Here is a 26,861-nt window from a genome sequence, read left to right as displayed (position 1 = left end):
TTATCCTTGAAAGCATCAAAATCTCAACTGTTTGTTTTCAAAATCATCGATTTTGTTTTTATTGCTTCCAGTTGCATTTTTCCTCTTACTCGTTTGCAATATCATGGAATGGTAATTGCTGTCGTATTCTGCGTCTGATTGGGAGATATTGTTCCCCCGGTCAACGATGACGCGTTGCTTGCGGGGTTGGCATTTCCCTCTTCTAAAACAAATATCTAAATTCTAATAAATATTGGCCAAATGAGAAAAAAAAATCTACTGATTTTTTAAACTGTTCTGTAGCCATTAAAAACAAATTTGAAAAAAGTAAGCATCATGAACATAACTCAACAGCGAAAAAATGAAAAACTTTTTTGTTATATTTGAGCTCTTTTCGAGTTTCCCAACCCCCTCGTAAAATACAAAATAAGGCTGTTCAAAATCTCGCGTCGAGTGTTCAACGTCGAGTTTTTTCAACAAGGGTTAATTTTGTCTGAAAAACAAACTTCAGATTCTTACATAGGTCGCGATTTTTTTTCGCAGTTTTTCTTTCGGGAACAGTCTTAATTTGTTGTTTCAACTACTTTTTCGTAGTTTCAATTTTGATTTTTTAAAATACAATTCATTTCCTTTGTTAAAAGGAAGACAAAATCAAACAGCAAAAATGTTAAGACCACGAAAAGATTATTGACTTCAAGTTTCAAAATTTTTGATCAGATTTCCCAGCGTAATAAAAATTTCATTTAATGATCCACTTCTCAAATTTGGTTAATTTCATCAAAAAAGTATCAAAAATTGTTCGAGAAAGTCAAAGAGCTCTAAGGCTATTTATTTGTTCTTGGAAATTCAAAAATATATTTTTTTGACGAATAGTTCGGTAATTTTTTGTTTACTTGCGTTCATATACTTTTTCCCACCTGCTTGTCGGCTTATGCCTTGCTTTTAAACTAATTTATGACCTTTTAGGGCAGACGCTTGGTGGATCCTAGGATCCCGTTATCTCTCCTCTCCAAGTCATATTATCTGTTATTACCCTAATAAGCAATTAGTTGGAGAAAGTAATTTCGCTTACTCGAGAAAGTAATTACTTGCTTACTCGATCAGGCATTTCGCGTGTAAAAAATATTGTAAAAATTTGATCACCTATTCACGCTGACACGTTTCAATGCAGTTCATAACTTGAAAAATCATTTCAACTTAACTTTCTTTTATTCAAAATTCAAAAGTGGGGGAAACTGGAAAAGACTTCTTTTCCGCTTTCCACCAATTTTTTCCGTTTTTTTACATGTCTTACGTATTATTTTGGTGAATGCGTGATGTTACGATGTAAGCTATGAAAAATATGTGTTCACAATTTTTTGAATTGTTTACCATGCAAAGCTTCATTACATTATGACAACATAAAATTTTTGGGCGACAATTCGTAACAGGTGACAATTCGTAACAGACAGGTGACAATTCTTAACAGGCGACAATTTGTAACTGGCGACAATTCGTAACAAGCGACAATTCTTAACAAGCGACAATTCGTAGCAAGGCATTGTAAGAAGAATACGCTTGATCCGCTGCGCTTACACCGAGAGGAATATTGTTACGATGTAAGCTATGAAAAAGTATTGAAAAAATGGCTCTTTTCCAGTTCCCCCTTTCAAAATACCGAAATTTATGTTTATTTTACGTGTTATTACGACTAAATGCGTGATGTTACGCTGTAAAGTATGAAGAACAAATCTGGGCTCTTTTTCCTTTTCCCCCCACCAGCAAATTTTTACATGTAAATTTGTTGACCACATTGTCCGATTGTAATGAAATTTTACAAAAAGACTAATAAGGCCACGACAAACATATTTGGTCTTCATACTCAACCTCGTAAAACCACTCGTTACACTAATAAGTTGAAACTGGCGTCAGGTGGGGGGGGGGGGGAAGAGGAAAAAGAGCCCAAATCTGTTCACAGTTGTCGATTTGTTAACCACGCCAAATTTCCTTGCATTATGACAACGTTAAAAAAGTTTTTCAAAGTTGAATTTGAAAGGGGGGAACTGGAAAAGAGTCGAAAAAAACTGTTCACCTAATCACGCTGATACTGGCTAAACAATAGATTAAGCGGGAAGTGGTCAGTGCTTCCTGCTTAATCTACTGTTAGGGCTTGTCGCCTTTTACGAACTGTCGCCTCGCGCGTAAAAATAGTTTTTTAAATCCAAAATTGAAAATTGGGGGAGATTTATTGGAGATATCCTTAGTTTCCAAATTTCCAAATTTTTCTAAATCAATAGTTCAACTATATTCAACCATTATACTTCAAAACGTGAATAAAAAGCTTTCTTGCTTTAAACAGTAGTAAAATTATATCCAATTTCAATCGGTCGTATTAATCGAGTTTTTTAGAGACAGACCACAAAAAACTAAAAATAAAACTGATTATATACTTTTTTCTTTTTACTGATTGTGGGCTGGCTCTTTAACTAAACGCTCTTTCAAGTTCTTTGATTTTTTCTGAAATTGAATATGTCAAAGTCTGTTTAAAATTATTTTTTTTTTGATATAAACTGCATCAAAACGTGTCAGCTCACGGCAAGTTCTTAGAGCATTTCTTACATGCAAAAAGCCGTGTGAACAATTTTTGAACAGCCTAATTTTGCAATTTTACGAGGGTGTTGGGAAACTGGAATCGAGCCAGTTGTACGGCTCTCTCTCTCTCTCGTGTCTGTGTGTGTGTGGTTGTGCGTGTGTGTGTGCGTGTGTGTGTGTGTGTGTGTGTGTGTGGGAAGGGGTGGGGGTAACAGAGGAGCCTAGTAGTTCTGGGCTCTTTTTCCTTTCCCCCCCACCTGCAATTTTTTACATTTAAATTTAAAGACCACATTGTCCGATTGTTATGAAAATTTACATACAGACTAATAAGGCCACGACAAACATATTTGGTCTTCATACTCAACCTCGTAAAACCACTCGTTACACTTATATATTGAAGCTCATGTGAGGTGGGGGGGGGGAAGGAAAAAGAGCCTAGTTCTGAGTTACTTGCCGTCCATGGCGTTCTGTGGACAGAGACATCGTCTCATTTTGGTGTCGCAGTGGCACTTGATGTCTGTGGGCCACATACTCTCACAACAGTCCCCGTTAGTCTCGCAGTAGGCGAAGAACATGCCACAGTAGCTGAACTGGTACACATCCACACACTGGAACAGTAATGAGGGGCATATTATGAACAGGGATAGAGAATACATTGTTTTTGTGCTACACACCCCAGCTAATGCAGTTAGAAGTAGATCAATCGAATAACATTGCACTAAAAGTTAAACTTGTTTCATCTAGAGCAAAGCAATTTATCTTTATTTCAACATTGAAAAATAACAAGATGTTAAAAGGCAGAAGATGTCTATGGAAGACTATCCAAAGCGCAGAAATTATATCTGGTTAAAACTAACTTCATGAAACAAAAAAAGACTGAGACTTCAAATTACATGTGTATTAATTGCACGTGTCTTCTCTTATTTTCTTTAAAATCTGTGGTAAAGATCTGCTCAAATATGGCATAAATCGATATGATAACGCGTTTCAAAAAATCATAGATCCAATTTTTTTAAGAACTCTTTTTTTTCGTTTTCAGATTTCCTCTCTGCCTTTGGAAGACAGTGGCCGGCACGACACCCAGCCCCTCACTCTGGAGTCGTGTGGGGGAAGCTCCTCGCAGTGGTGTGTCTGGATGTCGAGAGAGACCCTCCCCTCTCCTCCAGACTTCCAGGTGTGTCTGTTTGTGGAGTACGCCAACTACAACAAAGAACCATACCAATGCCAGACTGTGTCCATACCCACTCCTTCGGGTGAGTTTTTTTTTAATTTTTACCAGCATAATCATGCTCTCTGTTTTTAGACAGAGGTTTTAGTTGATTTAACTTCAAGTTTCTTTTTTGAGTAGTTTCGTCGACTCTTTCTCGTATTTTGTGGGGTTCCGATTGTTCTTTTCTATGTTTTCTTACATTGCATTTCATCGTATACTCATCACCATAAAAGAAAGGCTCGAGTCGAGTCAAAACATTTTGCTGGAACGACAAATTAGATTCAATCAGTTACTTGAAGCAATAGTTATTTTTTACTTTCTTCTGCAGTTATCACAAAAACATTTTCTTAATGTCGAAACGAATTGGTTTGATTTTATCCGTTTTCCCACTAAATTAACGTTTTAAAGCTAAATCTGACGGCTTTTTTCGGAACCCCCCCCCCCCCCCCCCCCCAAAAATAAAAATTAAATAAATTTCATAATTGAAAATCGAATTTGGGTTAAAAAATTTAAAAGAGCCAATTTGATGACAGACTGAACCATTGATTAGATTCTGCTACAACTTTTACGTAGTTCTTGGTTTCCTTACCTTTCCATTGTTCGATCCACCGTCCGTCAGTTTCTAAAAGGCTGTTTTTCTTTATCCCCGGCCAACTTGCATGAGCATCAATGTTATGCTGTTACGAGTCGTATGTCAAGAAGATCAAACATGTTGGTAATGGCCTAACGTTTCCGCAACAATCCAATTCCGCAACATTCCGCAATAATGATTTCATAACAATCAGATAAGGTTAATTTTCTTGTAAAAATTGGCAGGTGGGGGAACAGGATAAAGAGCTTTTAAAAACTCTTGTATAAAAGAGACCAGTTCTATCTAATTCTGTCGCGTTGTACTGAAAAATAACAACAGTAAAATAAAATAAAAATGTCTTTTTCTTAACAATTTCAAAATTTTCCCCGGATTATGGAAAACTCTTCTGTAAAACTTACATAGAAAAAATATACAAACTTCCATGATGTCTCAAAGTTGAACTAAATCTGATAATATTCTTTTTTGTCTGTTTATACCAGTTCCGTCTTAACCAAATATCAAAATGTGTTAACCAAAGAGTTTTCTCTCTTTTTTAATCGACCCTATCCATGAAGCCGATGCTATATATGTCGAGTGCAGTGAAAAAAAAATTTACCAAAATGGGAACAAGTGAACAAATTAGATTCTTATTTCTAATGATATATCTCGATTTTATGATATATTTTTCAGCAATAACGACTATAAATACTGACTAATTTTGAGGCAAATTAAAACCCTGATTGATCTCAAAATCAGATTTTAAAATAGACTTTTGCTTTGCACCAATATACAACATTGACGATATCTTTCAATCAGGTGTTCATTTTTTTGATGTTTTTATCCTTGGAAACCCTGCTGGAGCCAGTACCTGTGCCAGAAAAATAACACGCATAAAAAACGTATTTAATTTGAAGGTTCCAAGAAACTTTAATTTAACTTACCAATTTCATGCAAGACAACAAAATATTATCAACAAAGTCCAACAAAAATATTAGAAATCGGATCAGTAATATTTTGAAGGTTTGCAAAAGACTTCATAAAATTTTGATTGGATTCTTTTGTCCGTGGTTAAAATATTGATAAAATGTGAATATCAGTTTTATAGGAAATTGACGTGGCATGGTTAGCGAACGACAACACATTCTCAAAAAAAGTGTTTCTTGTTGTTGTTTGCAGAAAAGTATTCGGAGTTTAAAGTCACAACCAGCCAGGACATTGTGAACCCATACACTGAAGTGCTGCTCGAGATCACTGGCCTCCCCTTCGGAGTGGACTCCTCCATTTTATTTTACAACCATTTGTTGTGCGGGACAACTCACCACGCATAAATAATTCGCGTAACGCTTTCAGTATCATGGATTAAATCTACAAAGTGCGCATAAGTTAGTCAATAGCCTGGCCAAATAGGCTATTTTTAAACTCCCAAAACTTTTCAAAAAGCAATCGGAAGTAAACTATAGCTTTTTGAAAATTGATTTCAGGGAGTCGATATCTTCAATGTGGCATCAAAAATTTTGTTATAAACTATTATTTCGATCGCCGAAAATTGAGTGCATAAAAATTGACCACACCAAGCATAATTATTCCGTTTTCTTCAAAATTCGGAAAAAAAATTAAAATGAAGTCTGATTATTTTAGCTCTCCATACGGCTGAAACATTCATACTCACTATTTGTTATTGGTTGTTTTGCTGGCGAGGAAAAACAAATAAGCTAAAAATCTCAAAATTAATGTTAATCATATTTTTTTCTACTTAATTTTAATTGAGACCTCAATTAAAGAGCCGTCAGATCTTTCAGGGTTTTGTCATGTTACGATTAGTTTTTTAACAAGTTTCAAAATCGAGCCCATAATCATTTCAGCTGGTTGCTTTAATTTGTTTCTCTTTGTTTTTTTAACTAATAACCCTAAAAATTTTGAAATATCCATCAAAAAGGTAGATAAACAAATTTGCTTGTATCAGGCAAAACCCTGAATGTTGCGATTGTCTTTTAAGGTCTATGAAGCAAAGTTAACCCTATAAAAATTGAAGATTTTTTTCAAAAAAAACAGCACAAATACTCCGTCACTTTCGTTACGAAAGTCGAAAAGTCGAAACAAAATCAAATCTTCGTTTTATCAATTGTTGGCCATATTGGCAATCCTTAAAGCCTCGCAACTTTATAAAAAATGATCATAGGTAGAATATCTTTTAAAATTTGAGCTCAGGACAACAATAATTTTTGGCGGATATAATAAATTCGGTCAAAGTTTTTAATAAAAAGTCGAAGTTTGTCTGAAAAAAAACAAGCACTCGAGCACAAATACTCAGTTACTTTCGTTATGAAAGTCGGAATAAAATCAAAGTTTTTGTTATCATCAATTTTTGTACTTTTGGAAATGTTGTGATTTGACAAAATGATGCTAAAAAGTGAACCCAACTAAAAATGTACAATGAAATGCAGAACAGTTTTGCTTAGGTGTAGTATTCAAATTGGACTAAAATTGCGAGCAAAAGCAATTTCTTATACGACATTTTATCCACGAGGGAAAGGACCAACATACAAGCCGTACAGCTCATCACGGCGAACCGCTGTCGTGCTCTTGCTTAAGAACTATATGCAAGTTTTTGGTCAATTTTGAAATTTTCTCAACCATTTTTTCTGGGTTGGGTAAGGTTGCCTCACCCTTAAACAATGAGCATCGATCATGGCACGCCTCGAACATCCGACCTTTCGCTTGATAGGCGGAGATGTAAGGTAACCACTTCACCACCGCTCTCCAAGTCTGAAACTTTTACGTTTAATTTCTCATTTTGATTATCCTTGAAAGCATCAAAATCTCAACTGTTTGTTTTCAAAATCATCGATTTTGTTTTTATTGCTTCCAGTTGCATTTTTCCTCTTACTCGTTTGCAATATCATGGAATGGTAATTGCTGTCGTATTCTGCGTCTGATTGGGAGATATTGTTCCCCCGGTCAACGATGACGCGTTGCTTGCGGGGTTGGCATTTCCCTCTTCTAAAACAAATATCTAAATTCTAATAAATATTGGCCAAATGAGAAAAAAAAATCTACTGATTTTTTAAACTGTTCTGTAGCCATTAAAAACAAATTTGAAAAAAGTAAGCATCATGAACATAACTCAACAGCGAAAAAATGAAAAACTTTTTCGTTATATTTGAGCTCTTTTCGAGTTTCCCAACCCCCTCGTAAAATACAAAATAAGGCTGTTCAAAATCTCGCGTCGAGTGTTCAACGTCGAGTTTTTTCAACAAGGGTTAATTTTGTCTGAAAAACAAACTTCAGATTCTTACATAGGTCGCGATTTTTTTTCGCAGTTTTTCTTTCGGGAACAGTCTTAATTTGTTGTTTCAACTACTTTTTCGTAGTTTCAATTTTGATTTTTTAAAATACAATTCATTTCCTTTGTTAAAAGGAAGACAAAATCAAACAGCAAAAATGTTAAGACCACGAAAAGATTATTGACTTCAAGTTTCAAAATTTTTGATCAGATTTCCCAGCGTAATAAAAATTTCATTTAATGATCCACTTCTCAAATTTGGTTAATTTCATCAAAAAAGTATCAAAAATTGTTCGAGAAAGTCAAAGAGCTCTAAGGCTATTTATTTGTTCTTGGAAATTCAAAAATATATTTTTTTGACGAATAGTTCGGTAATTTTTTGTTTACTTGCGTTCATATACTTTTTCCCACCTGCTTGTCGGCTTATGCCTTGCTTTTAAACTAATTTATGACCTTTTAGGGCAGACGCTTGGTGGATCCTAGGATCCCGTTATCTCTCCTCTCCAAGTCATATTATCTGTTATTACCCTAATAAGCAATTAGTTGGAGAAAGTAATTTCGCTTACTCGAGAAAGTAATTACTTGCTTACTCGATCAGGCATTTCGCGTGTAAAAAATATTGTAAAAATTTGATCACCTATTCACGCTGACACGTTTCAATGCAGTTCATAACTTGAAAAATCATTTCAACTTAACTTTCTTTTATTCAAAATTCAAAAGTGGGGGAAACTGGAAAAGACTTCTTTTCCGCTTTCCACCAATTTTTTCCGTTTTTTTACATGTCTTACGTATTATTTTGGTGAATGCGTGATGTTACGATGTAAGCTATGAAAAATATGTGTTCACAATTTTTTGAATTGTTTACCATGCAAAGCTTCATTACATTATGACAACATAAAATTTTTGGGCGACAATTCGTAACAGGTGACAATTCGTAACAGACAGGTGACAATTCTTAACAGGCGACAATTTGTAACTGGCGACAATTCGTAACAAGCGACAATTCTTAACAAGCGACAATTCGTAGCAAGGCATTGTAAGAAGAATACGCTTGATCCGCTGCGCTTACACCGAGAGGAATATTGTTACGATGTAAGCTATGAAAAAGTATTGAAAAAATGGCTCTTTTCCAGTTCCCCCTTTCAAAATACCGAAATTTATGTTTATTTTACGTGTTATTACGACTAAATGCGTGATGTTACGCTGTAAAGTATGAAGAACAAATCTGGGCTCTTTTTCCTTTTCCCCCCACCAGCAAATTTTTACATGTAAATTTGTTGACCACATTGTCCGATTGTAATGAAATTTTACATACAGACTAATAAGGCCACGACAAACATATTTGGTCTTCATACTCAACCTCGTAAAACCACTCGTTACACTAATAAGTTGAAACTGGCGTCAGGTGGGGGGGGGGGAAGAGGAAAAAGAGCCCAAATCTGTTCACAGTTGTCGATTTGTTAACCACGCCAAATTTCCTTGCATTATGACAACGTTAAAAAAGTTTTTCAAAGTTGAATTTGAAAGGGGGGAACTGGAAAAGAGTCGAAAAAAACTGTTCACCTAATCACGCTGATACTGGCTAAACAATAGATTAAGCGGGAAGTGGTCAGTGCTTCCTGCTTAATCTACTGTTAGGGCTTGTCGCCTTTTACGAACTGTCGCCTCGCGCGTAAAAATAGTTTTTTAAATCCAAAATTGAAAATTGGGGGAGATTTATTGGAGATATCCTTAGTTTCCAAATTTCCAAATTTTTCTAAATCAATAGTTCAACTATATTCAACCATTATACTTCAAAACGTGAATAAAAAGCTTTCTTGCTTTAAACAGTAGTAAAATTATATCCAATTTCAATCGGTCGTATTAATCGAGTTTTTTAGAGACAGAACACAAAAAACTAAAAATAAAACTGATTATATACTTTTTTCTTTTTACTGATTGTGGGCTGGCTCTTTAACTAAACGCTCTTTCAAGTTCTTTGATTTTTTCTGAAATTGAATATGTCAAAGTCTGTTTAAAATTATTTTTTTTTTGATATAAACTGCATCAAAACGTGTCAGCTCACGGCAAGTTCTTAGAGCATTTCTTACATGCAAAAAGCCGTGTGAACAATTTTTGAACAGCCTAATTTTGCAATTTTACGAGGGTGTTGGGAAACTGGAATCGAGCCAGTTGTACGGCTCTCTCTCTCTCTCTCGTGTCTGTGTGTGTGTGGTTGTGCGTGTGTGTGTGCGTGTGTGTGTGTGTGTGTGTGTGTGTGGGAAGGGGTGGGGGTAACAGAGGAGCCTAGTAGTTCTGGGCTCTTTTTCCTTTCCCCCCCACCTGCAATTTTTTACATTTAAATTTAAAGACCACATTGTCCGATTGTTATGAAAATTTACATACAGACTAATAAGGCCACGACAAACATATTTGGTCTTCATACTCAACCTCGTAAAACCACTCGTTACACTTATATATTGAAGCTCATGTGAGGTGGGGGGGGGGGGGGAAGGAAAAAGAGCCTAGTTCTGAGTTACTTGCCGTCCATGGCGTTCTGTGGACAGAGACATCGTCTCATTTTGGTGTCGCAGTGGCACTTGATGTCTGTGGGCCACATACTCTCACAACAGTCCCCGTTAGTCTCGCAGTAGGCGAAGAACATGCCACAGTAGCTGAACTGGTACACATCCACACACTGGAACAGTAATGAGGGGCATATTATGAACAGGGATAGAGGATACATTGTTTTTGTGCTACACACCCCAGCTAATGCAGTTAGAAGTAGATCAATCGAATAACATTGCACTAAAAGTTAAACTTGTTTCATCTAGAGCAAAGCAATTTATCTTTATTTCAACATTGAAAAATAACAAGATGTTAAAAGGCAGAAGATGTCTATGGAAGACTATCCAAAGCGCAGAAATTATATCTGGTTAAAACTAACTTCATGAAACAAAAAAAGACTGAGACTTCAAATTACATGTGTATTAATTGCACGTGTCTTCTCTTATTTTCTTTAAAATCTGTGGTAAAGATCTGCTCAAATATGGCATAAATCGATATGATAACGCGTTTCAAAAAATCATAGATCCAATTTTTTTAAGAACTCTTTTTTTTCGTTTTCAGATTTCCTCTCTGCCTTTGGAAGACAGTGGCCGGCACGACACCCAGCCCCTCACTCTGGAGTCGTGTGGGGGAAGCTCCTCGCAGTGGTGTGTCTGGATGTCGAGAGAGACCCTCCCCTCTCCTCCAGACTTCCAGGTGTGTCTGTTTGTGGAGTACGCCAACTACAACAAAGAACCATACCAATGCCAGACTGTGTCCATACCCACTCCTTCGGGTGAGTTTTTTTTTAATTTTTACCAGCATAATCATGCTCTCTGTTTTTAGACAGAGGTTTTAGTTGATTTAACTTCAAGTTTCTTTTTTGAGTAGTTTCGTCGACTCTTTCTCGTATTTTGTGGGGTTCCGATTGTTCTTTTCTATGTTTTCTTACATTGCATTTCATCGTATACTCATCACCATAAAAGAAAGGCTCGAGTCGAGTCAAAACATTTTGCTGGAACGACAAATTAGATTCAATCAGTTACTGGAAGCAATAGTTATTTTTTACTTTCTTCTGCAGTTATCACAAAAACATTTTCTTAACGTCGAAAAGAATTGGTTTGATTTTATCCGTTTTCCCACTATATTAACGTTTTAAAGCTAAATCTGACGGCTTTTTTCGGAACCCCCCCCCCCCCCCCCAAAAAATAAAAATAAAATAAATTTCATAATTGAAAATCGAATTTGGGGTAAAAAATTTAAAAGAGCCAATTTGATGACAGACTGAACCATTGATTAGATTCTGCTACAACTTTTACGTAGTTCTTGGTTTCCTTACCTTTCCATTGTTCGATCCACCGTCCGTCAGTTTCTAAAAGGCTGTTTTTCTTTATCCCCGGCCAACTTGCATGAGCATCAATGTTATGCTGTTACGAGTCGTATGTCAAGAAGATCAAACATGTTGGTAATGGCCTAACGTTTCCGCAACAATCCAATTCCGCAACATTCCGCAATAATGATTTCATAACAATCAGATAAGGTTAATTTTCTTGTAAAAATTGGCAGGTGGGGGAACAGGATAAAGAGCTTTTAAAAACTCTTGTATAAAAGAGACCAGTTCTATCTAATTCTGTCGCGTTGTACTGAAAAATAACAACAGTAAAATAAAATAAAAATGTCTTTTTCTTAACAATTTCAAAATTTTCCCCGGATTATGGAAAACTCTTCTGTAAAACTTACATAGAAAAAATATACAAACTTCCATGATGTCTCAAAGTTGAACTAAATCTGATAATATTCTTTTTTGTCTGTTTATACCAGTTCCGTCTTAACCAAATATCAAAATGTGTTAACCAAAGAGTTTTCTCTCTTTTTTAATCGACCCTATCCATGAAGCCGATGCTATATATGTCGAGTGCAGTGAAAGTAAAATTTACCAAAATGGGAACAAGTGAACAAATTAGATTCTTATTTCTAATGATATATCTCGATTTTATGATATATTTTTCAGCAATAATGACTATAAATACTGACTAATTTTGAGGCAAATTAAAACTCTGATTGATCTCAAAATCAGATTTTAAAATAGACTTTTGCTTTGCACCAATATACAACATTGACGATATCTTTCAATCAGGTGTTCATTTTTTTGATGTTTTTATCCTTGGAAACCCTGCTGGAGCCAGTACCTGTGCCAGAAAAATAACACGCATAAAAAACGTATTTAATTTGAAGGTTCCAAGAAACTTTAATTTAACTTACCAATTTCATGCAAGACAACAAAATATTATCAACAAAGTCCAACAAAAATATTAGAAATCGGATCAGTAATATTTTGAAGGTTTGCAAAAGACTTCATAAAATTTTGATTGGATTCTTTTGTCCGTGGTTAAAATATTGATAAAATGTGAATATCAGTTTTATAGGAAATTGACGTGGCATGGTTAGCGAACGACAACACATTCTCAAAAAAAGTGTTTCTTGTTGTTGTTTGCAGAAAAGTATTCGGAGTTTAAAGTCACAACCAGCCAGGACATTGTGAACCCATACACTGAAGTGCTGCTCGAGATCACTGGCCTCCCCTTCGGAGTGGACTCCTCCATCACTTCTTATTACACTGTGGTAGCACTGGACGAGGATGGAAGCAGGAGACAGAGGAGGTACACGGATGAACAGATGGACCAGACAAGTTAGTAGCAGTGTAGAATTCCATGCAAACTGCAAACAAACAAAGCATTCAAAACGCAGAACCAAAAAGTATCCTGAGAAGTAAAACAAAAAAATACTACGAGAACAGTAACAGTGCAAAAATATTTAAAATTTGCAGAGCCAAAAACTCGAAAACAAAAGTGCAGAAGAGAAACAGAATCGAAATCAAATGAAGATTCAAAAAGAATGAAAAACTGAAAATAAGTTCGGGGAACAAAATATTCTGAGCTGAAAAAAATGATCAACCCATTAAAAACGAAAAAATAATCATAATAATGAACTGGCTTGAAACTTATCAGAAAACTTCTGTTCAGGGGCGGATATAGGGGGAAAAGTTGGTAGAAGCAAACCCCCCCCCCCCCCCCCCATCCCCAGGGATTCGACCCCTCACCAACCAAAGGATCCCCTTTTGATATTACTTTATGACATCCATTTTTGGCCGAACAACCCTAAATTTTTTCTAAAGGCACCTTTGTCGCCAATATATAATAATTTTGAAGGAAAACGCGTGCGGCAAAAACGCAATTTTTTGGTCAAATTTTTCCAAGAAGTGCCCAAAAACGGAAAATCATTTTGGTCGACCTAAAAAAGGTCCACAGAGTTTTTGACAAATTTTTGAAAATGCTCCTTTCCCCCTCGAGAAAATCCTAGATCCGCCTCTGTTTGTGTGTTCAATTATAAAGTGAGAATTGGTCAGTAAAATCAGTTATTTCCATTAAAACAATAGGTCGAATGTGCTTACAGTCACTTCTTTGAAGACAACGAAAATATATTCAGACGAAATCCGAAAACAAGTTTGTCCATCAGCCATGCGCTCCAATCTCAACAAAAATTGTTAAGTCTAAGAGTCTAATGGAAATACTTTTGCTTCATATAACCAAAAAGCCTAAAATTTGGAATCGGAAGCAACCGTTTCCATAATGGACAAGGTGCCTCGGATCTATGGTGCCTTTAAAATGTGTGATTAATTGCTCGTGTGCTCAGACGAGACATGGTCCACTGCAAGTAAAAACGACTTCGAACCCTACGTCATCTCAACCCCCCTCCCTTACCCTCCTTCTGAGTTCGTGGAATCAAACTCAACTTCTGGAGGACAGTTCGCGGAAGTGAACTGGACCATCACTCTGGGAGAAGAGTACCCGTGTGCAGAGAATGAGACATACTGCAATGGACCTCTGGATCCAGGGTCCAACTACAAGATCAAGTTTGTTGGGATGACGGACAGTGGCTGGAGTGTGAGCACAGACATATTCAAAGAGTTCGCCACCAAGTCAAGTTAGTTTAACGACTGAGTTAGCAATTGTAAACGGTTAATAAAAACTATTGAAACATTATTAACTCGCTAATAAATCTTTCGAAATTCAACTCTTGAACGTGTAGCAACTATCATTCAAAAACAATGTTGAATTGAATTTTTGCCCTTTTTAGACAAAAAAGAAGACAATAAATTGCCTCGATGTTATTTTGATGAGTAAAAATGATTACAAGCTTCTAAATTTAGTGGTCCCATTCTTGATGTGTTCTTGTCAATGAAATATTACATTTTTTGCCCGCAATCGGTTTTCTCGATTTCATCTTCCAAATCCAATTAACTTTTCTTCTGTAAGAAGAGCTAACTACAACGAGTGTTTCTTTTTCAGGCCAGCTGTCTGCCGAATTCGATTCTGGTTTAGTCGTTGTAGAAGCCACATTCAATGACTCATTCCCACCAGAAGAGACCACATTCCATGTCCAGGTACCTTTTAATAGCAATTTCATCGACTAGCACAAAAAATTGCAATCACAATGATTTCATTATCACAAAAAAAAGTTTTTTCTTTTAGTTTAAAGCGATTTAATTGGGTGAAAAATTGCAAAAATGGGAAGTAATAACAGCATTTAAAATGCATAAGACGCAAGCTAGGAGTCATCGCCGTCAATCAAAACAAACTGCATGCAAAAAATTTTGTTTCTTTTAGTTTGACAAAAGAAAATTCACAACAATTTTTTTGAACAGCGAGACTTTTTTTATTACACAAGCGTAGAGAATTATTACGAACAATTTTTTTCCAAACTATGTCGCAAATAAAAGTGCTCATTAGTGGCACTTTTGGTATATTTCAATTTCTTCAGATTTAAGCGTGCTTAAGCATAGGTAATTTAATAGCATATAGTGCTGGTATTTTTTTGGCTAGTGTTTGGTCCCGTTTGAAAACAATAGTTGTTATGAAAATGTATGGGATTTAATTATTTTTGTTTTTGTTTTGCAAACCTTTGGAAAACTTTTTAACTTTTCCCAAAAATTTCGTTTTTTTTTGTCCCAAAAACTACTAAACCAAGTTTCAAAACAATGGTGTCATTGGAAAAACTGGCTGCTATTCCATGTGCCTGCATATTTTGCTAGTCTCTTTTCAGTTTACACCACGTTCGTTCTACGGCTTTCGAAAGTTTCGGTAGAGAAATTTTTGACTTATTTGATTTTGAATTTGTTCATTTTCTTTAATAATGAATACATAAATCTGAGATGAACGTTTAAACTGAAGAACTAATCCTTGGGGGATCTCTCCTTCTCAAGCGGCTATTCCCTAAATTCGGAAGAAAAAAATTATGGCCTCAAACAAGCCCGTTTTTTGACATTTTCGTTAACTTTTTTTTAAACTTTTCTCAAAAACTAAACTGCCAAGTCGGAAAGTAAGAGTTCAACCGGAAGAAAAAATTCTTTCCTGCGCAAGCGGCTATGCCCTGCGTTTTAAAAAAAATATAGCCATAGCAAAAGTACAATTTTTGAAATTTTGCCCGTTTTTTGGAAACTTTTTTTTTTCTTTAAAAACTAACCTGCTGATTCTGAGCTTGATAATTCATTCAAACTGTGTGATCTGTTTCGCTTAATTTTTTTTTTGCAGAAAAACCGATTTGGACATCAGAAAAATCCATTTTTTGAAATTTTTACCATTTTTTTAAAGAATTTTCATCACTGTTCTAGAAGACTACTAGCTAAAGCCGCCGTTATTGAGGATTCATTCTAAAAATGAGGGCGTGGAAATCTTCCCTGCATCTGAGACAATTCCCACGCTTTAGTAGAGAAAAATTTGTGAATTTAGGAAAAGTCAACTTTTTGAATTTGGATCTTTTTTTGGAATCTTTTTCTTTTTTTTTCGAAAACTACCCAGCCAAATCTGAGATAAAGAGTTCAGTTGAAAGATTGATTAGTAGTTTTTTTTTAAATTATGCAGCTAATCCACTACTTAACAAGAAAAATTAATAGGATTTCGCGTTAAGTCCATTGTTGAAATTTTCAAAGTTACGCATTTTGGTATCTGTACAAAATTTGTTCAAAATATTAAAACATGTGAGTCTAGCATAGTTTTTTTGTCGAAGCGAATGTGGCGCGATTGCGAGGAAATGGAAATCCTAAACAACCTGAAGGAGATCCAAATCCGGAATATTGAAATAGTTACAGTTTCTTTGGTCGAGTTTTTCCTGCATCGCATTGGCAGTTTGATAGAAAGCTGCAATAACTTGGTCGGTGTTTTAACATGAAAAATTAAATGTAACAAAAATAAAATGATTGCTCCTAGTAACAAATCAATTATACGAATAAGCTTCCTTCAACCAATTTGGAGCAATTTCTAGGGGGGTTAAATCTCCGCTTACGCGTTAATAGCGCGAAATATATCGCGCGCGTTAATTGTCCCGAATTAGTCAAAATGGCAATCTTCAAACCCTCATAGCTTGACGAAAAACTTTTAAAAATCACAGGTGAGATATCTTTTCGTTGGTAAGCTTGAGGCAACAATACTTTTTGATTGATATAAAAAAGTTCCGTCAAAAATGGCTAGTTGACAAGTCAAATTTTTTCTGAAGAAAAAAAAACAACCCCGAGCACAAATATTCCGTTACTTTCGTTACGAAGCTCGGAACAATAATCGTCTCAAACAATCCTCAGAAATTTTGTTGGGTAAAAAAAGATGCGTAATTAGATATATTTAGCTTGAATTTTTAGCTTATGTTTCGATCAAATTATTTCAGATAAAATCACCCATTTCGAGGCTCGAAATGTACAATTTTAATGCTCCCGTGAACTTCTAAGTCACATTTATGTTCATCAGTTTTTGTCTAAACTTAACGAAGTTCGAGAAAAAAATTTTCGGGTGATTTTTGTTTCGATGAAATGAGCTATTTTATTTCCAGCAAAAGTTAGAAGTAGAAATGCACCATTTACTTTTGGTTCCCTTCATGAAAGACATATCTGTTTCCTAATAAAATAAACCTACACATTTCGTTGCAAAATAACTTACAAAAAATTAAAACGAGTGAATCACTAGCTTGAAAGTTCAATCATCTTTACCATTGAACAAAAGCAATGCTTCTAGAAGAACTGAACAGCTTGTATGCTGGTCCGTTCCCTCCGACTTATTTTATGGTCTCAGTTTAAACACACTTAAGCCAAATGGATCTCTTTAGCTATATACTTTCCCTCTCGGGTACCTAGTACTGATATCTCCTTATAAAGAAATAAATCAACGGTTAAGCATATGAGAGTTTCATACCTAGTAACGAGTATAACCCTCTTGCAAAAGGGGGATATAGTTTTAAAAAATCCAGACAAGTGCTATAGTTTTCCCTGTTATGGATTTAAATTTGAGTTTTATGACATTTCTAAGGTGAGGAATGAAGACACAGGCGAAGAGTCCTCGTATAACTTGACTGGGACAGAAGTGTGTGAAGAAGTGTCCTCTGAAACAACTGATTCCACCCAAATTGATTTCAACTGTGTCATCACTGTGGCAACCCTGGACATGGGCGTCAACTATGCAGTCAATATTACACCCAGTGTCAATGGGGTTGAAATGGGTCTTTTTCAGCACACATTCACCACCGGTTTGTTTAGTTGAAAGCTGCCAGGGATCTGACTGAGGAGAGTGGCTGGGGCGGATTTGGGGGGGAGGGAACGTTTTTCTCAGGGATTCGACCCCCTGCCGACCCAAAGGGCCCCCCTTTGGTACTTTTTATAAAAATCCATTTTTGGCCGACCCACTCTAAAATTTTTTGAAGGCACTTTTGGCGCCAATATATACTAAGTTTGAAGGGGAGCGCGCGCCAAAAAAAAAGCGATTTTTTTGACAAAATTTTCCAAAAAGTGCCCAAAAACGGCTTTTTTACCTGTTGTTTTTTTTTAAATTTGCCTGCGGCGCTGAAAATTTGGCCAAAACAGCGTCTTTTTAGTGCTTTAGGAGAGCTGGGAAAATCAATTTGGTCGACCCAAAAAAGGTCGTCAAAGTTTCCAAAATTTTTTTGAAAATCCGCCTTCCCCCTCGAGAAAATCCTAGATCCGCCCCTGGAGAGTGGTGTGCCCTAATTAGGATTTCTACCTAATCATCATCCAAAAATTCCTACAAAATACATGAAAGCTGTGCATGATTTTATGAATGACAATTTTGAGATGTTTCCAGAATTCGACGCCCTCACCAAATAAAATGTATTATTTTTTGTTTGACAAACCATCCCCTCTCACGTTAGAAAAATGTAGACCCGACTGTGATTTTCACTTTGAATCCAATTTTGTAGGGGTTCTTCCTAACATCACGGTGGAGTTGTGGGAGGAGAGTAATCGGGTGACGGACATCACCACCCAGCTGGAGGCCAACATCACTGGACTGCCCTTTGGAAGGGACCCCTTTGTCACACAGTATGCTGTCATAATAGCCAACAACCACACTTTCAACCAGACTCCTCCAGTCTACCCAGGTACACGAATTAAGGCGATAGGCCGACAAGCCGAAAGCCGACAAGCCGAAAATAAGATTACGATTTCAACAAGCCGACAATTAACTTTGTTATGCAATATATAACAACTGGGCTTTTTTTCCTTTTCCCCCACCTCACATAAGCATCAATTTTATGGAGTAATGAGGGGTTTTACAAGGTAAAGTATAAAGATCAAATATGTTTGTCATAGCCTAATTGTTCCGCATACCAATTCAAGCAACAATTGGAGTATGTGAACTGAAAATTTGCATGTGGGGATAAGGAAAAAAAGCCAGCAACTGATTGCCACTGTTGTTATGCAAGTGTTCCGTAATTCTGATGTACTTTTTGTCTTCAAATGTATGACGATTTGGTAAACATCCGCCGTGAATTAAGAATTCGACCCCTCAAGATTGAAGGCGTTTTTTCACCCAATAAACAGTTTTTGTTGGAAATTTTGAAATTTTTTCTTTCCAATTAGTAAGTATTGATTTCCAACGCTCAAGTTTAAAAAGATCAAAATCAGCTGGGAGCATTTCATAGAAATGTAGTGCGTTTGAAAACTGCCGCTATGGCCAAAATTTTTATTATTACGCGCTTATTATATCACCGTATAAATCAGCTCTAAAAGCAATGAAAATTGAGCTAATGCAAACTATAGTTGGTCGAAATATAAAGCGATGAAAATTTCAAAACAATGTGAGTTTCAAATAATGTTTTGAATTTTTTTGTGAGCCGGAGGAATTAAAAAAAACTGTTGGTTCAGATGACGTGGAGCCGTACGCATCACGTGACATGGACCAGCATGCACACCAGTTGGCCCAGATGGACTCCTACCCCCCGACAACTGAGGAGGGCACAGATCAGTGGTTCCTCTTGATCGGACAGACAGACCCCAACAGCTGTTCCAGGTACACCTATATTGTAGTGATTTATGCATTGATTTATAACTTAATTTATTTTTTTTTCTAGAGTTTTTCAAAATTTATTCACGAAAAAATGCAAAGCACTTGAAAGCACCAAAAAGACATTATATAATTGAGTAATTGATAGGTAAATTGTGTATTAGTCTTGAACTTGAGTGTTGGTCGTGGAATAATGTGTTGAGTCGCTCTTGTGACTGTGTAAGAAAATGTTTTTTTTTCGGTTATACCCCCTAAATTAAAAATGAAATTGAAAAATTACAAAATTGGATAGCAAGAGCCTGAAACCAACTCGGAAAACTGCAAAAAGGAGAATTAAACGGCAATTCAGAACGCCTTTGGATCATATATGCAGATCATATATCACTTCTGATCATATATGCAGTAAACGAAAAAAAAAAACACGGAAAGGATCTGTTGGAAACTAAATTAGATAAAATTCCTTCGTTTGGGCCTTCGCAGTAATGATAGCCAGCATTTCTCCGTAATATCGATCCAAATTTGCCACAAAATTTCTGCAAAGCTTTCACTTTCGAGCAAGGGGGGATTACCGAAAAGACCCGAAAACATTTTTGCTTAAAAATTTTAATCTTACTCAAAATTATATTGTACAATTTTTTTACGATAACAGTCCGAACTAGCGGTTTGGTTCTTTCTGGAAACCTGACCCTTCTTGTACTACTATGGGGGGGGGTTATATTGTTCTATACTAGGATAGGTATCCGCAAACATTCTAATTTTCATTTTCACAAATCAGCAGAACGTAAATCAGGGTCTGCAATATCAGGGAGCTGACTAAACGATTCGATAGATTTTTTAAAAGTTATTTGTATTGCATTTGAACCTTCTAATGTGAGTTGTTCATTTTGTTTAATCTTATGACCTTCGGTATTAACTACATGCCTGCCAACTATGCTAAGAATCGACCTACGGTCGATCACTTTCCTGTTCGTGTGAGTTTGAGAACAGACATTTTAATTGGCACATTATTGCTCCGACTTTCGATACGAAAGTAACGGAATATTTGTGCTCGGGGTGGGTTTTTTTTCAGTCAAATTTCGACTTTTTAACTAGCCATTTTTTACGCAACTTTTTTGTATCATTCGAAAGGTATTGTTGTCCTGAGCTCAAATTTGAAAAGATATTTCACCTGTGATTGTTTTTCGGAAAGTTATGGGGGTTTGAAGGTTGCCATTTTGGCCAATTTGTGACAATTAACGCGCGATATATTTCGCGCTACTAAAGCGCAAGCGGAGAGTTAGTCCGTCTGAGAAATCGTTCCAAATTGGTTGAAAGAAGCTTATTTGCCATAATTGATTTGTTACAAGCAGCGAAATTTATCCTTTTGTACTTTATATGGCGTGTAGGGGGATGATTTTCATAAAAAATAATTTAAGTTTTAGAAAATTTTTTTTTTTTTTCATTTTTTTGTTACATTTAATTTCTTATTGTTATTACTGCTCCATAAACCTTAAGAGGCAGTCGGAACATTCAAGGCTTCGCCCTGATACGAGCAGTCTAGTTATTTTTATTGTTCCGGCTTTCGGTACGAAAGTAACGGAATATTTGTGCCCGGGGTGGGTTTTTTTTCTTCAAACAAATTTCGACTTTTTAACTAGCCATTTTTGACTGAATTTTTTTATCATTCAAAAAGTTTTGTTGTCCTGAGCTTAAATTTGAAAAGATATGTCACCTGTGATCATTTTTTGTAAAGTTATGAGGGTTTCAAGTTGGCCATTTCGGCCATTTTGACCAATTTGGGACAATTAACGCGCGATATAATTCGATATATTAACGCGTAAGCGGAGATTTAATCCGTCTTAGAAATCGTTCCAGATTGGTTGAATGAAGCTTATTTGCCATAATTGGTTTATTACAAGGAAAGAAATCTATCCTTTTGTACTTAATAGGGCGTGTGGGAGGATAATTTTCATTAAAAAAATTTCAAATTTAAAAAAAAAAAATTTTTTTTCTTTATTTTATTTCATTTAATTTTTTTAATGTTATTACTGCTCCATAAACCTTAAAAGGCAGTCGGAACATTCAGGGCTTTGCTCAGATACGAGCAGTCTTGTTCTTTTAATTTTCAGTTAGTGTACATAGATTGTACTTACTTAGATATACCAACAGTATAGTTTATTACCGTCATATCATATACTGTTAGCAGCAGTGTGTTTTTAGAATCTGCAATGGACCCCTGCATCCGGACACTGGCTACACCATCTGGTTTGTGGGGGAGATTGACATGGGGGTGGTGAACGGGGAGCCGGTAAAGAGATACATTATGAGCCAGGGATTCAGCGGACTCTACACACAACCAGAAGGTCACTTTTTCATCTTACTACTTCCCATACAAATTTAAATCTTCCTGGTTGACTGCTCTTTTTCCTTTCCCCCCACCTCACTCAAACATGATTTTTATGCTCTAACGAGTGATTTTACAAGGTTAATTATGAAGACCAAATATGTTTGTCATGGCCTTATTAGTCTGCATGGCAATTTTCACGACAATCGGACAAAGTGAACAGTTACTTCAAATCTAAAAATTTGCAGGTGGGGGGTAGGAAAAAGAGCCTGGTTGACGAAAGTCATTTGTCAAAGGCATTTGTCTGGCATAAAGCAATGTACTTAGAGATTGCCTCCGCATTAACAAATTGAGCATTTAACCTACAAGTTTTTTGATCTGATTTTTATATTGTGTATGAACTATTTTTTCCAGGAAGTGTTAAAATGAATTGTGAACAAAACGTTAAGCAATGAACACGTGAGCACTTAGCTTGCAGAGCAAATACCAGAATTAAAGCTTCAATCTCTTTTTTAATCAAGTTGATTTTATATATATCATTAAGCTTTTTTTTCAAAACTTATTTAATCGCCAAATACTCGGACTTATTGCATTGAACACAAATGTCTGGAATAATTTTTAACGGGCGATACTTGGTCGGGATTCTTTTCCGTAATTCCAGACATGTAAGTTTTTGGTGCCGGAAATCAAGCCGACGGGACTTCAAGCCGAATTCTCGTTGGTTTTGCCTATCTGTACGCGCGCAATCAAAGATGAGAAAAAATTTGTGATTACCAATTTCAACAACCAATGTGAAACATAAATTCAATAAATCGAAACCGCAACTCCATGAAACTATAGCATGAAGGTTGCACGAATTGTCGCTCTACCGAAGATTAATCAACTCTTGATATAATCTGAGAAAAAAAGATAATGATATAACAGATCAACTGGTCTCGTTATCTACTCTTTTTAAATCGCCTCTTTTCGATTGACTCGAATGAATTTCTTCTTCTGTTTCTAACTTTTTCTTTCTTCTATAGCTTGTTGTTGCGTTTAGAGCCCGCGATTGAGCCGCAAGCGACTGACTTCCAGGCTGCCAGTCTGACCCCCATCTTCATCATAGTGGCAGTGGTGGTCGTCCTCCTCCTCTTCCTCATCCTCCTCTGCTGTCTCCGCAAGGCCGGCCAAGCGTCAGTCACTCAATCACTTATTCACACTCAACTCTCCTTTTACAATACTTAAAAACACACAGAGACTGATAAAAGGAAAAAAACGAATATAAGGGAAAAAACGCTCAAAATTTGAATTGATCAGAACAATTTTCGAAAATACTTTCTGATGTTTTGATTATGGTTTTTGAAATAAATGAGCTTTTTGATGAAATTTAAGTGGAACTTGTGAAATTCTTGAACATATAATGTTTTGACTCTGTTTTCGGAAATTCTCAAAAAATGCCTTCTCAAAAATATTTTGATATTTGCTTTTGAAGACATACTATCCAAGTGTTGCTTCTGTTTCAAAAAGTGCCCAAAAACGGTTTTTTTTTACTGTTTTTTCATAAATTTGCCTGCGCCGCTGAAAATTTGGCCCAAAATAGGGGAAAAACAGTGCTGTCGGAGAGCTCGACAAATCAATTTGGTAGACCTAAAAAAAAGGTCGGCAAAATTTTCGAACATTTTTTGAAAATCCGCCCCCCCCCCTCGAGAAAATCTTAGATCCTAGATCCGCCCCTGCTTGAGATTGAGTTAATAACTCAGATCCTGTGACTTTTCGCCATTGAATGTATAATTTATGCGACTGGCAGAGTTGAAGGAATTTTAACTTTCCAGCAATCGAAATCGAAGATCCAGATCGATCTACTGCCGGGATCTTTCCCTGCAATACTGACCTCCTCCTAACTCAATGAAGGATATAAGTAAAACCAAAACGCAGAAATATAATAAGTTTCTTCATGTAGTTAAATTAGTTCATTTTGTTTCAACACATTTACTTAGAAAGCATAACATCATTCATCCGTATCATATTCCGAAAAATTGTTCTTTGAACTCACGTACGTTTCTGATTTTTTTTTAAAGTAGCCTTAAACAAGGTGACTTGCTTTGATTTGTTTTCCAATTAGATATATTGTATCATTTGTGAATAGCAAAGCGAGAGTCTACCCCTTCCTGCGTTACTTCTCCCCCGTCCCGAGGAAGACCCTGTATGCCTACGAGCACTACTCGCAGGATGACTCATCAGTGAACGGAAGCAACGCCGGAGGAGCCAACATCCCCCACCCCCTCACAACGTCCACACCTCCCCCGCCCATCTCGGCCGCGGATAAGGCGTTAGTGCCTCCCCCTCCTACCAATAATGATTCGTGTGTCGTGTGGCCATTACCCCCGCGTCCACTAACCAACCAAAACTCAATTAATCACGTGATCACTAATCAACAACAACACCAACCTCAATCCCGTTCTGTTTCACCTTCCCCAGTAGTTCCGCAGCTCGAGTTACCGCGGGATGAAGACACGCCGTCTCCTAGTGCGCAGACGGCCCCACCGGGATTCGAACCGGTGTCCGCAGAGGAGTGAGCATGTTATCCAGTTGTTTGCAAACTGTGCTAACCATGTCTCCAAATGATTTCCCATTTCGACCTGACTAACCGTGTTTTGAAGTATAGTTTGTTAAGCTGCGATGCGAGTTAGCTCAAATCTGTAGAACGAATTGCCGGTTTTTCTCCGATTCTAAACTTGATTCAATATTTCATTTGTGCTTCAAAAGTAAAAGCTGAATCGTTAACTCTTCTCTGACTTATCTTGACTAGTTGCCAAATGTATGCAATCAAGACTAAATTATTTTACAGCTTCGAAATCTTGTTAAAATATCATTTGTAGCTCTAATTTTATGCGGTTTGATTTTCAGAATGACAGAAAAAGTGATTTACACAGTCCCGCTTTGAACTGGTATTGGATAAAAAAGGTGCGACCATTTTGAACATGGAAATGGGTTCTAAAATGAGATTAGGAATGATGGGCTCTGCCTCTGATGTAAAAAAAAAAGATTTTTTTTTTGCTTTCATATCACATATTACAAGAGGTCACAAAAAGTTTGAAAAACTTTCAATTTTTTGTTTCATAATGTCAACGTGAAGTTTCGACTCTGGTTTTAGCACAATTTTGTCTGTTTCCTTGATAATAGTCAAAATAATAGTGAAAATTTTTTTAAAAAATCTAATAAAAGTTGTTTAATAATTGCATGAATTTCTTGCACGTCTGACTCAATGTTCATGACTCATCTGAAATGGTGTCTTCACATTTCACCTCTGATTGTTTGCTGCTTGGTGTCACAATTAAATAGACGGTTCACTCAACTAAATTGACTCAACTTCACCCAAATTCAAATCCAAAAGGCGGAACAAAACTTTCAATTGAATCGGCCATCAAAACTGCTTTTTTTTCAATTTGCTCACTTAAAGTTTCTTTTTGAAAAAAAACATTCCGATTTAAAATTTGATGGCCTGAAAAAAATTTAAGGTTTAGATTAAAAATGACCACTGCAAATTTTATGCATCTTCATTGTAATAATAAACAGAGGCTTGAAACTGGGTGAACCAAAATGAAAACTAAACACATTGCACACTGCAGACTATGCGATCTACTAGTGTCTCATTTTTGGTCTGTTTCAGCCTGTCTATTCTGGCCGCAAGACAGCCAGACTTTGTGGACAACCCCACACATCCATATCCTCCCAGTCTGTTAGTCAAACTATGGAACAACTATATGCTTGTAGTGATTTCATGGGCTTTTTTACTTTGATAGAAAATAATTTTAGCAATAATATGATATAGTGAGAATTATCAAATTATCAAGCTAATTGCTGTGAATTTTTGACAAGGCTTAATTTTTAATGAAATTTTTAAACCATTTTCAATTACTTCTGAAAACTTTTCTGGCTATGTCAAAACAAGAGCACTCCAAAACTAAGATTTCCAAAGCAACATTCAGAGAAACAATATATGCTGAAATTCAAAATTAAATGCTGAAGTGTGTTTAGGAGACCAATGCATCTAGATATGTCAAACCCTTCATCTCATTTGATTGCCCTCGCTCCCCCCACCTTCAACACGAACCCCAACTCAGACCCACGCACTCCCATGACCAACCCCGGCATGACCCGATTCCCCCCTAAACCCCAACAGCCCCCACCTCATCTCAAACTTCCTTACGGATTCAGAAATGCCATGCTGCTCCCGGTGTCACCTATGACGTCACCCGCAGACCAGGTCGACAAAAGTGGGCAAGGAGGGCCCGGTCAGGATTCGAACCGACAACCAGAGGCCGAACAGGAAGAAGAGGTTTTGGTCAGAAGGCCGAGGAAGAAGAAGGCGGAAGAGATGAATACGCCGACAGCTTTTATCGACTTGGCCGAAAAATTCAGTTGAACAGCGCTTAAGTAAATTTGTAATTCTTTTTTACAAAATTGTACAAAAATCCGATCTTGATAAATTCTTTACAAACTCATGTTGAAGAAAAAAGTGCTGGTCAATAGTAATGAAAATTGAGTCGGTTATTGGTTCAGTTTGGAACTGAGTACGTGTAAATTGAAAAGCATTATTGAAAAACATCATTTGTGTGAGGTTTCATCGCATATCAATAATATCTTTGAATTATATTTTTATATCATAACTTCTAACGCAGATCAAATAAAATTATGTAAGTACCAATTTGTATCATTTAATATTGATTTTGCAGTTTTATTAAAGAGTAGTGACTGAAACAGTAAAAATACATTTTTAAGATAATTGAGTTCAATTGGATACTGTTGTGCTGGCCCTAGCAGTATGACAGATCACTCTAATTATTCACCCTCTATGTTATCATGAAAAAAACCACCTCTATGAAGAACTAAATCAGTGTGTAAGTATATGCACATTTGCACCTAAAAAGACATCCCTTTCCTCATTGAAAAGATCCGCTCAATTTCTTCATCAGATAAATTTCAAGCTTTTAATGCGGTTCCGACACGTGAAAACTGCAAGTGAGGAAGAGGTTTCAGTTCGGCTGTTTTTGTTTTCAAATCGGAAACCGCAAAAA

The 26,861-nt window shown here is 36.3% G+C and overlaps 2 protein-coding genes across 2 annotated transcripts in view; both read left to right on the top strand.

The window, feature by feature from the left end:
* LOC134846573 (uncharacterized) overlaps nucleotides 1-5,756 on the top strand; it is a 99,117-nt gene extending 93,361 nt beyond the window's left edge. The window contains exons 38-39 of the mRNA XM_063863957.1: nucleotides 3,590-3,803; nucleotides 5,508-5,756. Of these exons, the coding sequence (XP_063720027.1) occupies nucleotides 3,590-3,803; nucleotides 5,508-5,659 (366 nt within the window). The 3' untranslated portion in view covers nucleotides 5,660-5,756. The remainder of the gene's footprint in view (nucleotides 1-3,589; nucleotides 3,804-5,507) is intronic.
* A 4,609-nt stretch (nucleotides 5,757-10,365) lies between these two features.
* LOC134846572 (uncharacterized) lies at nucleotides 10,366-26,518 on the top strand. Its single transcript, XM_063863956.1, has 13 exons — nucleotides 10,366-10,377; nucleotides 10,723-10,936; nucleotides 12,638-12,829; nucleotides 13,834-14,124; nucleotides 14,490-14,584; nucleotides 17,493-17,709; nucleotides 18,397-18,576; nucleotides 19,343-19,487; nucleotides 21,681-21,823; nucleotides 22,844-22,976; nucleotides 23,930-24,112; nucleotides 25,454-25,522; nucleotides 25,822-26,518. Exons 1-13 carry the CDS (start codon nucleotides 10,366-10,368, stop codon nucleotides 26,207-26,209), a joined length of 2,262 nt encoding a protein of 753 aa, XP_063720026.1. The 3' UTR covers nucleotides 26,210-26,518.
* The last annotated feature ends 343 nt before the right edge of the window (nucleotides 26,519-26,861 follow it).

This window comes from Symsagittifera roscoffensis, chromosome 5 (genome assembly GCF_963678635.1).
Source record: "Symsagittifera roscoffensis chromosome 5, txSymRosc1.1, whole genome shotgun sequence".
NCBI classification, from domain to species: domain Eukaryota; kingdom Metazoa; phylum Xenacoelomorpha; order Acoela; family Convolutidae; genus Symsagittifera; species Symsagittifera roscoffensis.
Note: the sequence above shows the minus strand (reverse complement) of the source record. Positions and strands in the feature narration are given on the sequence as shown.